The 16,052-nt window shown below is 39.5% G+C and overlaps 1 protein-coding gene across 1 annotated transcript in view; it reads left to right on the top strand.

The window, feature by feature from the left end:
* Positions 1 to 16,052, top strand: part of CUBN (cubilin) — a 291,544-nt gene that overhangs the window by 91,949 nt on the left and 183,543 nt on the right. The window contains exon 28 of the mRNA XM_036459129.2: positions 11,503 to 11,653. Within this exon, the coding sequence (XP_036315022.1) occupies positions 11,503 to 11,653 (151 nt within the window). The remainder of the gene's footprint in view (positions 1 to 11,502; positions 11,654 to 16,052) is intronic.

Genomic DNA, 16,052 nt, shown 5'->3' with positions numbered 1-16,052 from the left:
TGTGGCTCTTTCACAAAATACCACGTGCAGGTGCGCATGTTCAGTGCGATTGAAACTTCGTGGCCCATAAGCAGTAGTCGGTTTCCTGCTCTCAAAAGAAATTTCAATCGTTGTACTGTTGATATTGGCTCTGTTGACTAATGAGTTTGCTGACCACTGACTTAAACCATATAAAAAAATAAACTCAAAATGGGTAAAAGACTTAAATGTAAATCATCAAACCATAAAAAATCTAGAAGAAACCATAGGCAGAAATTCTCAGATATATTGCTCATAGCAATATGTTTGGGGATACAGTTCCTTGAGCAAGGGAAACTAAGGAGAAAATAAACAAATGGGACTACATAAAAAAAAAAAAAATCTTCACAGCAAAAAGAACCATCAACAAATTGTAAAGGGAGCCCACTGGATGGAAGCACATATTTGCCAATGATGCACTTGATAAAGGGTTAGTATTCAAAATATATAAGGAACTCATACAACTTCACAAAAGGAAGACAAACAATCCAATTAAAAAAATGGGCAAAGGCCCTAAATAGATACTTCTCTAAAGTGGACATATATATCACTAAGAGACATATGAAAAAATGCTCTAAGATCATCAGAGTGATGCATATTAAAATGACAATGAGGTATCACCTCACACCTGTCAGAATGGCTACCATCAACAGATCAACAAGTGACAAGTGGTGGCAAAGTTGTGGAGAAAAGGGAACTGCTGGTGGAAATGGAGTCACTGTGGGAAACAGTATGGAGTTTCCTCAAAAAATTAAATATGGAACTGCCATTTGACCCGGTGATACCACTTCTATGAATATATTCTAAGTAACCAGAAACACCATCAGAAAGAATATATGCACCCCTATGTTCAAAGCAGCACAATTTACAATAGCTAAGATCTGGAAACAGCCCAAGTCCCCATCAGCAGATGAGTTGATAAAAAAGCTGTGGTACATTTACACCATGGAATACTCTGCAGCAACAACAACAACAACAACAACAAAACAAAAACAAAGACAAACAAACAAAAAACCCTTTGAGGCATCATGGAGGGACCTGGAGAACATTATCCTAACAGAAATAAGCCAGTCAAAGAAAGACAAGTACCACATGAGCTCACTCATATGTGGAATCTAATGAACAAAATAAACTGATGAACAAAACTGATCCAGAAACATAGAAGCATGAAACAGATCATTGAATCTCAGAGGGACAGCAGGGGTGGGTATGTGGGTGAGAAGACATAGACCAAATAACTTTTATGTATATATATGCATAACCCATGGACAGGAACAACAGGGTGGTCAAGGCCTCAGATGGGGAGCTGTGGTGGGCTAGAAGGGATTAATGGGGACATACAGGGACATGTGTACTGTATTTTCCGACGTATAAGATGACCCCCTAATTTTACAGTTAAAACATAGGTTTAGGCCTATATTCGCTGTATAAGACTACCCCCCACTTCCGAGGCAACACCAGTTCTTTTTTTAATTAAATTTTTAATGAATGACATTTTTTGAACATACCGTAATATACCGTACATTGATATGATAAATGGAAGGTCTCTTCACAAATGGCAATGGCATGAACTTGACCGAGATGTTTTTCGGGATATACTAGGCATATAAGACGACCGCCCCCCCCCACCCCCCGATTTTCAGTTGACTTTTTTTCATTCCAAAAGTCGTCTTATACGCCAGAAAATACGGTAATAGATACTTTTAACAATGAAGATTTTAAAAAATGAAGGGCTTATAACAATACTCAGGTAATAAATATTTATTAAATAAATATTGTTTATTATTACATACACAATTTCATGGGTTAATTTTGATTGTCTAAAACATTTGGCATAAATGAAGAGCTATTTCCCAAGCAGCTTCCCAGTTGTGATGAGCACAGAGTGGCCTCATGTGCTGAAAACAGGGCTTCTGTCCTCCTTCCAGTTGACTAAAGAAGCCGCAGGATTCTCTGTCTGAACCTGAGAATTGTGGTCTAGGCCTCTTTGCCAGCTGGAGAAAGGCAGAGAAGCAGCTGAGATTTATAGGTCCGCCCGGACTTTCATCATCATGGCACCTCCGTAGACACTTCCTGAGCAAATGAGTCATGCTTCCTGGAAATGTCTTTCACAGAAAGTTCTCTTCTAAGAGGCCTGGCATTTGGCTTAGAAGTCAGAGATAAGTTATTTCAATTCTGTGTACAACTGCTATTCAAACACATGCATAAAAGTGACAACAGTATTCCAGACAACTCAGTTTATGATTCTATACCAGATGAGTCTAACATTGCACAAAGCATGATCTAGATTCAAAAAGAGTTTAGAATGAAGTGTATCTATTGGTTAAGTAAGCCAAATACCTTGTAGTGTCAATACGTGTAACCAGAAGCATTTTATAAAAAATTAAAAATGCTAAAGGTGCCCAGGTAAAATGCTATTTAATTATAAAAAGTTAAAATGAGTGATATATCAGAACGATTACAATCCCTTTTCTCAAAAGGAAATGCTGATCTTTCCTGACCATCCCTCACAGTAAAGGATTGCATGCCATTGCTTTAATTTGCTGCAGTCAATGAGGCAAACCCACCAGCCTCCAAAGAGAGGCTTTGCTCTCAGATTCCAAAGGAAGTCTGTGTGTTTCCCCCTCTCTGTTCTCTCAAACATGAATGCAGAATCCGGATGAGTAATAATGAGATCTATTGATACTTTCCACACAACCCGAAAGCCACTAACATTACATTAGCTTCTCAGAGCTCACATTGCTCTCTCCACATTCCTCTTAGCAGAGGTCTGCTCAGCAAGGCCAGTGGAGGCAAGTAGTGGAGGCCTCTTCCACCATCTAACAGGCACACAGCAATCAGAATTCTAAATTTTAAAGTTAGGAATCCTTGTGTTTTAGTTAATTATATTAATTTTCTACATTTTAAAATAGTAAAGATTTCCTATTGTAATATCTCAGATGATGATTTATTTATTTATTTATTTATTTAAACTCTACTCTTTAGTTCTTACATTTACTGTTTAACAGGCTTTCTTTCCCACTGCCCCAGTGGGGATGAGTCTGCATGGCAGGTGCTAAGGTCTCTGGCTCCGGGATCTGTGATTTCACCTTCCCTGTTTCCGAGTCCATCTATAGCAGATGATGAGGCTTTTAGGAGGCAGAATAATTCTTTTAAATATTTAGTACTTCACTGTAGCGATCCAGTTGGCAGAGGGAAGGCTGTGGTTCATGGAACTAAATGTTTATGTACACACAGGAGAGTGTGCCTGGCTTTCACAGCATTCCCCTCACCACGAGGGAGGGAATTCGGCATCTAGTGCTCCATCAGTGACTACCACAACTTAATGTTTATAAGACGTCTTTAGTCTGTGAATATCTCAAGCAGTGTTTTTAAATAAAGAATTAGTCTAATTAATAAAAAAAACTTAGTTACTATAATAAAGGGAGCACTAGGGACAAAATATGGTTTTAAACTAATCTAGGGGGAGATTATCTTCTATAATAGGGGTGTCGAACTCAATCAGAGAAGGGGCCAAAATCTAAAATCCAGCCTAAATCGCTGGCCGAATGGTTTACTGAACAGTCATAAACTGTCATTGTGATGGAAACGCAGCGGAGTGCAGTGATGACAGCGCGGTGCGGGCCACATTGCAAGGCCTGGCGGGACAGATTTGGCCCACGGGCCTTGTGTTTGACACATGTGTTCTATAACAACATTTTAATGGACTCATTTTCATGCATAATCTTGAGATACATCTAAAAGACTATGGTAGACAGAATAATATTTTTCCTAGACCAGCTGGGTATTGAGAATCTAAAAGGGTATGAAATTTTGAGGTTGGAAAACATTACCAGTGCATATCTACATTGTTATGTTAATTGGTCCCCAAAGATAATGCTTCAAAAGCATTATCTGATCACACTGGAATCCACATATTGCCATTGCAGGAAATTTGGAAAATATAGAAAAGCCTAGATAAAATAAAAATAACCTAAATTACATCACTGTTGATAATTTTCATCTGCATTCTTTCCTGTAGCCTCTCCCTATGTATTTATTTACTTTATGTTAATATTCTAAGGGGATCATCCTGTACATACTCATTCCCCCATAACTTTTTCCCATGAAACAAGAGCTTGTGAATGTTTCTCCTTGTCACTTACTATACCACATTATTTACAACACTGCATCTTCCAGCATCATAATGTAGCCACCAATTCTTGTCATAGAGCATTCAGTCTTCAAATACCTACATTACAAACAATGCTGCATAAACATCTTTGTAGTTAAATCTTGGATAAACTTAGACTTTAACGGTAACAACTTAAAGTTGATTAGACAATGATTTAAAAAAAAATCATGACTAGACAACGATGATTAGACAATGATTAAAAAAAAAAGAAGAAGAAGAAGAACCAAATCAGCCTCTGAGGCTTCCACAATGAGTAATAGAAAGAAAGCAGAAATAAAAATGAAAATGCACTACTAAGAGCAGACAACAACCAACCACTGCCTGGAAGGGAGACTATGTGTTCTATTTGTGACAGCCCTCTAATGCTGAGTGACACAAAGTAATGTGGTCTCTCGGTGGGTTTTATGTCATGCGATGGCCAGCACTGTGAGTAATTCTTTAATTTTAGACTGGTATTTCACATTTCCTGCCCCACCCTGCCAGCACATGGCCGCATGGCTTTTCCTGTGCTTTGGGGAAGATGTGTGCCTGTGTATCAGAGTTCCCTGTGTGGGACCACGTGTCTAATTGTTGGCGGTGAAATGGCACCGGGTGCTGCCAGTGATTAGGCCTTGGTTCAGCAACCTTGGTTCCTGAGTTCAGCTGCCAGTAAGAGAAGAATTCAGAGCCAAGCAACTCAAACCATAGACGTCACAGTGGGAGGAAAAGTGAACCAGCTGGGCGGGGTCCCAGGAAACAAGTTACAGAGGCAAAAGAGAGGCCCTTGGAACTTAGGAGAAAGAAAGCAAAGCAAACTGGAGAAGACTCGAGGGCGTGCTCTAGAGAGCGCGAGTGCTCCCTGGGCTCTTTGACTTTATGGTGGGGACTTAGGGGAGGTCTCAGGGGGAGGATCTCAGTAGAATATTCTTCAGCTTTCCAGGTGTGTCCCCTCAAGATACAGGTCCCCACTGATTGGTTGGTGCCAGGGCAGGAGCCATTAGTCATCACAGCTGGTCCTGATGTCAGCCATGACATTGCCCAGCCGGGCTTTGCTACTTTTCTGGGCCTGGAGCTGAAACACAACTGAGGCCTCAATATTATCTCTAGTTTGACCAAAATTCTGTTCCTGTGGGCAACTGACTGAAGGCTCTGCTTCCAAGATCATTTGATGCCGGTCAGAACCTCATTTTCCGAGGGTTTAGTTTAGTGCTTAAGGGACTGGTTGTGCAAGGGATAGCATGGAAGTTGTATGAAGCTATTCTCTGGGCCCCTTGTTCTTCCTCTAAATGGGCCTACTGTGTGATCAGCGACATACCAGGGAGGAAAAGTTAGGGGAGGGTCTGAACCACACGACCAGCGATATAGAAGGTCAGGAGGTCTAAAGTGCATGGCCATTCTTACGCTAGGGGAGGAAAGGTCACCCTGGGGGTGAGGTCCTTGTTTTCTCAGTTTTTTGTTGCTAGACACCCAGGGTTTTCTGTTGCAGGCTTGTCATCCTGCTCTGCTAATGCCTGTCTAAGTGCCCACCGCATAACGGAGGAGACTTCACCTCCCGGGGTCATCCCAGAGCCACCTCGAGTCCACCATGCTCTGTATTCGCTCTCTTCTCGATGTCCGTGTCATTTATGCTCCACAGTTTGATTAGTTTTCATCCCTGAGCCTTTCTCACCCACATGGGAGCCTTTTACCCCACTCTGTGATGCTTGTTGGACACTTCCCACTGTTGTTACAGGGCCAGTTCAAAGCCCTTCGCATTTAATGTTAACTCCAAAAGTTCTAAGTTTATCCAGGAGATTTGTGAATAAACTTTGGCAGCAACATTCTTAACCAGTTCTCTTAAAAGGCAGTTCCTGTGGATCCCATTTCAGTTGTTGTTCAGGGTGGGGCAATCTGCAGAGATGCTTCAAAAATTCACCAGTCTCCACCCCTTTGGAGCTCCAGTGGCTAAGCAGGGAGAACTGTAGGCTGGCCCGACAGAAAAGGCAGAAGAGGCTGCAACAGACAAAAACACATGTAGAGCCATTTTCCTTACAGTTGTCTCTCCTCTCACCACCTGCTGACAGTCTTCCTAACGTTCCCTTTACCACCATCTCCTGCCAGGACCCACCATCTGCTCCTCCCTGACACAAATACCACGTTTTCATTTTCCTCCACAGTATGATTTGTGTAGGGCTGTGCCCCATACACATCAGGAAAGGGCTCAGTCTCCTCACACCACTAGGTTGTCTTAGCAACACATGGTAAGTCATGGCTGCCCACCTCCTCGCAAGTGATTCATTGATTTGTTGCTTCCCTGTCTGGTCAATCAGGGATGATTTCTGAAATGTTGTACATAAGTCAGCTCAAGTTCTCTCTAGCCACCATATTTTTTTTTTCCCCTCTCTCAAAGGTATTTCTGAAATAGTTTCTTAGGAAAAAAATGTTGGTTCCCTTTGCCTCTGACCAAGAGTTAGAATAACATTTTGAGCATATTCCACATGCCAGGCCTCACACTTAAACTAGCACATGATTTGTCTCACTTGCTATTTAAAACAACCTTATGAGGTAAGAACCATCATGAGGCCAAATTTATAAAAATATTTTTAATTAAAGAAATTAAGTAATTTTTGTAATATGTTATTCTCAGCATATTTTAGATCTGGGCTGGACTGTGAATCTACACAGACCCTGATACTGGCCATATTGAATATACCCTACTGTGTTCCTACAGTGCAATTTCTTTCCTGCTTCCAAATGAATTCTAATCTTCTATTAGTGATATTGACTTAAAAAACACACCACTGTGTGTTTTTCATACCACTGTATGAACTCACTATTGTAGTCCTCAGAAATTTAACTATTTTTCTTACATTGACTAGAATTTTTGTTCTCTACAATTATTAAGGGATTCTCTAGTACACCTGGAACTCTCCCAGATAAGTTATTTCAATTACATATTAAACCCTGAAGGTTAAACTTTTTGGAATTTTTAAAGATTTATAATAGAAAATGGACCCAAAATTTTTTTTCCGTATTTTAATGACAGTATCCCAAAGAAACTTTTGGTTTAATTTAGCTACATTTACTATATTTATTAATTCTTAAAATTAGCACTCTACTATAAAAAAGGAATGTCCTTCCAGAAAATTTTCAATAAGAAAAACAATAGTTTTTAAAAGAATGAATTAGATACCAATCTAAAATAGAAAAGACTGAGTATTAGTTGTTACAGTGTTTCTAAAATGTGATTAGAAGTCAGCCTATGTACATCCCAATCTCATACATATGAGATAATTAGTTATAATTTTATTCTTACCAGTTACACACACACCAATAATTTAGCAGCAAGAGACACTTTGAAAGCACACCCTGTTCTGAGAGTCCTTATAGTTCATGAACTTGGTTCCACTGAGGGAGGAGGCTGAGATGCACATTAGCTGCCTGGGTTCCTCCAGACTTGAGTTCCAATGACTCCTAAAGTTCCTACAAAACCCTTCATCTTATAAAAATTGTTAGATATGTTTTCTGTCTGTGATGCGTTTTTGCTTTCATATTTTTCAACTTAATATTTAGTGGGAATCCAAAAATCATTTTATATTGCAACTGGAGTCTGAAGTCACTAATGTTCCGATAGCCTATGCACATGTCAAATTATCAAAGGAAGTAGATAGAAGTTGGTAAATGTGGCTAGGCAAGAGATTTCCTTCCTCTTTGAATGTCCTAAGCGTGGTTGAAGATATTTCATAGTGGGAGAAGGATCCAAACCACAAAAATCCTAAATGAATAGTCTCCTTAAGGGAATAACTGAAAACATTCTACAAAAGAGGTTTTGTGTAGACACATATCTACATTTGAAGACACATTTAATGGCTAACTTGAAAATATAAGCATCATTCCAGGTATTTAAAGAAAATGCCTCTAAACACAGTTACACAAATTAGAAGTGCATATTCAAAGTGAGAATCTCACTCTTTCTCAATTACTATTGGTTGCCTTTTATGGATTTAATTCCAACTTCAAATATTTGTTCAGACCTAATTGTTCTTTAGGTGTTCCAAAAGAGGGGAAATCATACTCTTAGCAGGACCAATGCTTGCCAGTAGTTGCGATGAGTCACAGCTGGAAGGTCCTGTGGTTAACATTTTGCTCTGAAAACAGAATCAGAGGGCTCCAAGGGGTTGCCATGGTAACCAGTATTTGTATACTTTGAAAAATGACTGTTCCTGTTTTGTGTGGTAAATTTATCCGGGAATGAATTGCAGAGGTGACATTAGCCATCTGTGTGAATACAAACAAAAAATCTGATTTAATTAAGTGTAAACTTTAGAAGGACATACATTTGGGGAAATGAGATTACTTTTTGTATAGAGGTATTATTTTGTACTAATTAATTTATTTGACATTATGTTTAAGCATTTTCATCAATGTCTATTTGATATTTATTTTAATGAACCATTCTCTTCCTTCCAAAGGAAAAAAAAACTTCTTTCATCAATGCTCCCCCCAAACCCACTCCCTGTACCCCTGCCCCCATCCCATTCACAAGGTGTTATTTAAAAATGACTGGGATTCAGGGACTCTCCTTCAATGAAGTAATCCTATCTGAAAAGAAGAAAAAAAAAAATCCCCGTCAAAATCGAGTGAAAATGTCAGCTTGCTTCCTTTTTTTCTTCCTTCCTCCCTCCCTCCCTCCCTCCCTCCCTCCCTCCCTCCCTCCCTCCCTCCCTCCTTTCCTTCCTTCCTTCCGTATTTTATTGCGTTTTTACAGAGAGGAAGAGAGAAGCACAGAAAGCTAGAAACATCGATCAGCTGCCTCTTGCACATCCCCTACTGGGGATATGCCCACGACCAAGGTACATGCCCTTGACAGGAATCGAACTTGGGACCCTTTCGGTCTGCAGGCCGACACTCTATCCACTGAGCCAAACTGGTTTCAGCAAAATGTCAGGTTTCTTAAACTTGCTGAGCTTGGAGACAAAATTACTGTACTGCTTAGGACCTTGAATAGAATCTGAAATATGGTTCCTCTGAATGTCACTGGCTAGTGTTTCAGAAGATCCACCAAGCTTAGAGAAATATGGTTATAGAGAAATCTTACCTGTGTTTTATTGGATGAAAATGAAATAATTAAACGTTTGGTCATTGGGCTACCAAGTTAAGAATGAGGCTTTTGGAGTGGAAAACAGTAGAGTGCTTTCTTGCTTATTATGCCTCTGCTTGGGAACAGTATGTTTATTTCTGAATTAATTGTTTTGACTGGGATTCCTACGCTGAACTTAAAAAGAGTGGAGCTGAGATAAATAGCCTACAGTGAGGCAGTACTTTAGCAGTAAACAGATTGCAACATGGACCTCCTGCCCCCCCCCCCCCCCCCCACCTCCACCTCTTGCATTGGAGTGGGACCTGCGGGCTGTGGCCAAAGCTTTTGTTGTGGTTACCTGTTCTTTTTATTATTTTGTTGTTTTATTCTTTTTCTTAGTTTTGCTTATTCATTATGGCTTCCATCAAATATCTAGAATATTAGACACTTGATAATAAATATACACATTTGAAGCATCATTATTAAAAAGATAAAAAGGAAACTGAATTGATAAGTCTGAAAAATAAATTTTATCTTTATTCCTTTGCTTCAAATGCTTTAGGTTTACAGTGATTGATATAATGGATTTCTGAGCTTCTTTTTAAATCTCTGCTGTCCTCTCTCCAAATCTCGCAAGCATGTATGTCTATTGAACAGCCAATTTTGACAGCTCAGAATGAGACAAGCCAAGATATATGAACCTAAGATTCACATACCTTAAAAAGTTCCAGACCCTTTGCTGCCTCATTGGAGCTGGGATTTAGGACTATAAAACCCTAATCTGTATCTAACTCTGCAGTTAGTTTTATATCATAACACGTTAGTAAATAAAAATAATTTGGTCAATTTGGAATTTATTGAATCAAGATTACACATTTTCCTTCCAGATACATGCAAACATATCCACTCTCACATACTCTTACATATGTGTAATCTCCAAGATAATAATCAAGGAAGTTCATGATCAGTACCTTTCCCTTCGTTGCCATCCCAAGGATAACTGGAACGTATTTAAGTGCATAGTAGGAGGTCAAAAGAAAATACAATGGCCTTTACTTTTTCCATCTGACTAACCATGAGGAAGACAGTACTTTTGGAGTATCTTTCCTGATTGGAGAAATATGGCAGAGAGGTTTATTTTTTTAGTTTAAAGGTATACCTGATGAAATTATTAAATGAGGCAGGTAAAAGGTGCACAATAGGATATATAAATACCTCAGTGGGAAAATGGACCTTAGCAAAAAAGTTCTAAGAGAAGAATACAAATGGGCAATACACATGAGGAAAAAAAAAACCAACTACAAAATAACACAAATTAAGATAATTATAAAACACACACATAAATTTTTACTCTTATTTAAAAATAACAGTTGTCAAAGCTCCACCACACAAAGCATTTCTGTAAATTGCTGGTGGGAGGGTACATTGCTGTAAACTTTCTGGTAAGAAATGAACTAATATATTGAAATACATGAAAAGCCAAGAAAGATTATACTCTTTGATTCATTTCCCTTATAGGAATCTCCTGGGGAGAACTTTAAATATTAGGCAAATATTTATTTTGGCAAAAATGTTGGAAATATCCTAACTGAACAACAACAGGATTGTATTGTAAATAACATTTCTGTTACCATTAAAAACATTTACATGCATTATATAATGACATGCTTAGTATAAAACAGGGAACACAATGACATGGTAGCCCAAATTATACATACATATACCCTTACACACATATGTATATAAACACATACAAATGAAAAAAATATTGGCAAGCTAAACTTTTGGCATTAACAAAATATCAACAGTGATTATCTTCAATGTGATTAATTTTTTATTTTCCATTTTCATATCTTTCAAAAATGTCTGATATTTTATACTGTAGTTAGTACTTATTTAAAAATGTACATCTTACAGTTAAATTTATTGAGCTTCACTTGTGTGTCAATATGTGAATACATCTCATTCAGCTTACTATTTCCTTATTCTGTGTATGAATTATACTTTGGAGGGAATTTGCTAGGCTGACATAACACCAAACAATATTTGGATTTCTAAATTATTTGGCTTAGACATCACCCCCATCACTTCTCTCTCTGGTTTTCTATTTTGCATTCTTATGTTAAGCATCTGGTACTCGACCTGACTAAGCAGATTTAGCCTTAACTTTTGAGCCAAGGAACAGATTTTGCTATATGAGTAGCCTTTACTTTTTCCATCTGACAAACTATGTGAAACTTTTTTACATCGGGAGTTTCCCCTTTGATTTCAGCTCTATGACGGCTCACGGAGGATAGGACGCTATTGTGGAACAGATATGCCACCTCCAGGGAGTACCACAGGCTCCGTTCTGCGAGTGCTGTTCCACACCGATGCTGTTGGTAACAATGAGAAAGGATTCCAGATGCAGTGGTTCGTTCACGGTAAGCCCAAGGCCGGTCTCAGTCATAGTTCATAGTTGCTATTTGACAAGAATTGGCCCCATTTCAAGTCTATTTTGAAAACTATACCATCAACACTGATTAAACTGAGTTGTAATCTTGTGTTGGGCCTTAGAAATTTTTGCTCACTCATTGTTGGCTCTTGGAGAGTTAAAGCCTGTTAGGGCTAAGAGAGGAAGTGATGTCAAAGTGGACAGGATTTGGATAATTGCTTAGGTAGGTGCTGGGATACACTGCTTAAGAGGAAGGAAGAAGCAGAATGAAGTTTCTAAGAGTGAAGATCTGTAGTTGGGTTTGGCAAGGAAATTGCAAGGTAGGATGGGGGCCTCTTAGGGAGAGTGGAGTACAATGAGATTTAAGGCTTACTCTGACATAAGGAGAGAAGGAATGATGGGATAGAAGGAAAAGAGAGTCAATCAGAGAGAAAGGGAGGAGCAAGGATTGCACAAGGAAGCTGGAGGAGAACTAGTAATGCCCCAAGCCAGGTAGGGCCACGTCAGAGAACTGGGTGGTTCAGGAAGCAGGTAGGGTCGCTCAGATGGTGAGAGCATTGTCACAATATGCCAAGGTTGTGGGTTTGATCCAGTTAGGGCCACATACAAGAATCACCCCCCAAAAATGCATAAGTAATTGGAACAACAAATCGGTGTCTCCCTCCTCTTTAAAAAAAATCAATAAAGTAAAAAACTTTTCATTTTTCTGAAGATGAAAATTCATTTTAAAAATATTTACTTATTAAATTGGTTAGGATGACATTGGCCAACATGAACATATAGGTTTCAGGTGTGCGTTTCTATGTTACAAGACCTGTATATTGCACCGTGTGTCCACCACATGAAAATTCATTTTTAACAGTAGTTCTGAAACTTCTAGACTGACCTCATGTGGCCCAGTCTAAAGGGAGTTATTCTCTAAACCTACTCCCAAAAGCAGCAGCAGAGTCCCCTGGAACTTGTTAGAAATGCAAATTCTCAGGGCCCATCCCAGACTTTCAAAATCACAAACAGGAGGCCCAATAATCTCTCCTAACTGGTCGGTCTCCCTGGTGATTAATGTTTGAAGACCACTCTCCTAGGGTGATCCAGACTTGAAAATTATAGTCCTTGTGAAAATTATAGTAACAGTTCTCAACCACCTTCAGGACTCACTGGTCTGTTTGAATCAATTCAAAAGAGAAAAGGAGTTGCAGTGTTGTACTAGGAACCACACACAGACATTCAAGCTATGGCCTCACTGTCAAAGCCAAGGGTGAGCCCACAGCAAGGGCTTGAATATGTGTCATGGTTGACCCTTGAAGGTTTTTAACATCATAGTGCATTTATTATATAAACCTCATGCTATATATAACTGAATAGCCCTGTTGTATATTTAAGAGTGTTAGACATTCTGAGACTACGAACTGGAGACTGAGTATATTTCTGCTAATAAAAAAAAATAACGGGATTTTCAGTGTTTAAAACTATTTAGTGGTTATCCACAGAGCCACTTATAGCTTGAAATACAGATTATGAATTCCCCAAGTAAATGAACTATAATGATCAAGCTTGTAGAAGTTCTTGACCATCCTCTACACCAAGTAGATAAATTTAACCTTTGGGAATGCCAGTTTGTGGATCTATTAAATGAAGGGACTGGATTGATTCATCTCTATAATACAATTTGTCTCTAGTATTCTGTGACTTAGAAATGGTTGATTCTAAGGAAACTGGAGGAAGCAGTGTGAAAAGACCTAGAAGAAATGAAAATCTTGGGAAATGACCCAAATCTTCAAGGATAAGTGTTATTTTCCAGACAGCGATTCTCAGGCTTTTATATACAGCACACGTGAATCACTTGTTCTGATGCAGGGCTGGGGTGGGGTAGTGCTGAGGTAAGGCCCTTAAACCCTCATTTATAAAAAGGTCCCGGCAATGTCTGTGGTGCTACTCTGTAGACCACATGTGTCAAACACAAGGCCCGCTGGCCAAATCCGTCCCGCCAGGCCTTGCAATGTGGCCCGCACCACGCTGTCATCACTGCACTCCGCTGCGTTTCCATCACAATGACAGTTTATGACTGTTCAGTAAACCATTCGGCCCGCGATTTAGGCTGGATTTTAGATTTTGGCCCCTTCTCTGATTGAGTTCGACACCCCTACCAGTGTAGACCATACTTTGAGGAGCAGGAAGAGCAGATGTTAAGGCTGGAGAAATACAATAAAATGATAGAAAGAGCATTCATTGAGTCTAGAGGGAACTTTGGGGTGCTCGCTGGACTCACTATAATAACTGCAGAATCATATCTTCCAATTTCCTATGTTAATAGGATAAGAGTGGGGACCCTTGTAGGAAAAAGAACCTTATTGCTTAAGAGATCCAAAGAGGTGAAGACTTTCACCTGTGACAGAAGATGGAAATTAAGAAGTGTTAACAGAGTGGTTCTTAGCCCTAGATACACCCTGGATTTGCCTGGTGGTTTCTAAAGAGTTCCATACCTGGGTTCCAGTTTCCAGAGAGAGGATTCAATTGTTCTGCAGTGGGACCTTGACTATTGCTGACTTAAAAAAACAACAAATCCCCAAGTAATTCTGGAAGGAGAGTTTTTGGAGCAGTGACTTTGCTGGTCATATCTTTCTCCTCCGTGGGCTGCTTCCCCTCCCGTCCAGGCTGCTCTAGCTATGTTAGCCCCAGGCCACCCGAGGAGTCTGATTTAATGGTCATTATTAACTGTACCAGTTACTGTGTCACTGGGTTCTCCCCACCAAGATGCTAGAGGTGTCCGTCTCCTCTGCTGACAGCGTTTCTGTTGGGGAATTTTTTCCTATCAGCTCCATTTGAAATTTGTCTTCATAGGAGGAGTCAGAGACACCCTCTGTCTATTGTCCTTTCCTGTTTACTATTTCAAAACTTTCTCTTAATTGCTGAACATTTGCTAAGCTTGGATCTAGAGTTATGCAACAAAGTTTTTGCCAGCTGGAACCAGAACTGAAAAAAAAATTTTTTTTTTAACTCTGTGTTACCCACTGTATGTAAATTATGCATGGGAAAAACCTTCTGGAAGGGGATGGTTAGTGGTCTAGATCAGTGAAAAATTAATGAAATGATTGTGTATGATAGTTATGCAACAGCACAAGTACCCCGAGCCCATACTCTGCATCTGACCAGGTCTGTAGCCTGAGATGGTAGCCTGAGAAGAGGGGCCAACTTCCTACCCTCTGGAGGTAAACTGAAGACATAAATCTGACTTCTCAGTTATCCATGTCCTCATTCCAGATATTAAGGAAATATGGGGGCCATGTGCTGTGGAAGAGCTGGGGACAGGGTGTGGCTGTGACCAGCAGGCCTGTTCCCCCTCTCCTAGAGCTTACAGTGATGGGGAGAAGTAGCCATCAAACAAGAAGCACACAAATACATATAAATGCTACGTGCCAGGAAGCACACAAAAGAGGATTTGACATTGACAGGAGGTCAGAGAAGACTTGCATGAAAATGGGCCCTTTGAACTAAAATCTAAGAGTAAGCAGATGTCAACTAGATAAATAGGAGGAAAAGATTCCAAGTAGAAGGAAGACCCAGTGAATGGAGCGTGAAGAGTTATCCATGTGTGAGGGACTCCGAAGTCCAGAGTGGCTGGAGTTCAAAGTCAAGGGGAGCAGTGCTGAGCTAAGCAGCAGCCAGAGCACCAGGGTCACACATGGCAGGCAGAGGGGCCCCATGGTCTCTTTTATGTAAATCTGTCAGATTTCAAATAATCAAGTTTTGAGTGGGATCTTGAAGGACTAAAGTATCAAGGCATGTTGTGGGACTCCAAATATGAAATAAAATACTAAACAAACAAATGCAAAATAACTACAATAATTAGTCTCGATTTTCAAATGTAATAGTAACACTTTTTTAAAACTGGAGAATGAAATTGCTACAGATTTGAAGTGACTGAACTTTTATAATAAGTCTATATTACTTTTATAATCAGAAAATGAAATTTCAATTTAAGAACGATGACAGTAGCAGTGCTCTTTTTTTAAAATTTCTTTGTTGATTAAAATATTACATATGTGCTCTCATCCCTCCATTAACTTAAACCCCGCCCCACCCCCACTCATACCCTCACCCCACTGGTGTTTGTGTCCATTGGTTAGGCTTATATGCATGCATACAATTCCTTTGGTTAATCTCTACTTTTTACCCCCATCCTCCCCTACCTTGACAGTCTGATCGATGCTTCTCTGTCTCTGGATCTATGCCTGTTCATCAGTTTATGTTGTTCATTATATTCTACAAATGATGAGATAATGTGGTATTTATCTTTCTCTGACTGGCTTATTTCACTTAGTATAATGCTCTCAGTACCATCCGTGCTGTTGCAAATGGTAAGAATTCCTTCTTTTTTACCGCAGCGTAGT

Source organism: Pipistrellus kuhlii, unplaced genomic scaffold (assembly GCF_014108245.1).
Source record: "Pipistrellus kuhlii isolate mPipKuh1 unplaced genomic scaffold, mPipKuh1.p scaffold_m20_p_1, whole genome shotgun sequence".
Lineage (NCBI taxonomy): Eukaryota > Metazoa > Chordata > Mammalia > Chiroptera > Vespertilionidae > Pipistrellus > Pipistrellus kuhlii.
Note: the sequence above shows the minus strand (reverse complement) of the source record. Positions and strands in the feature narration are given on the sequence as shown.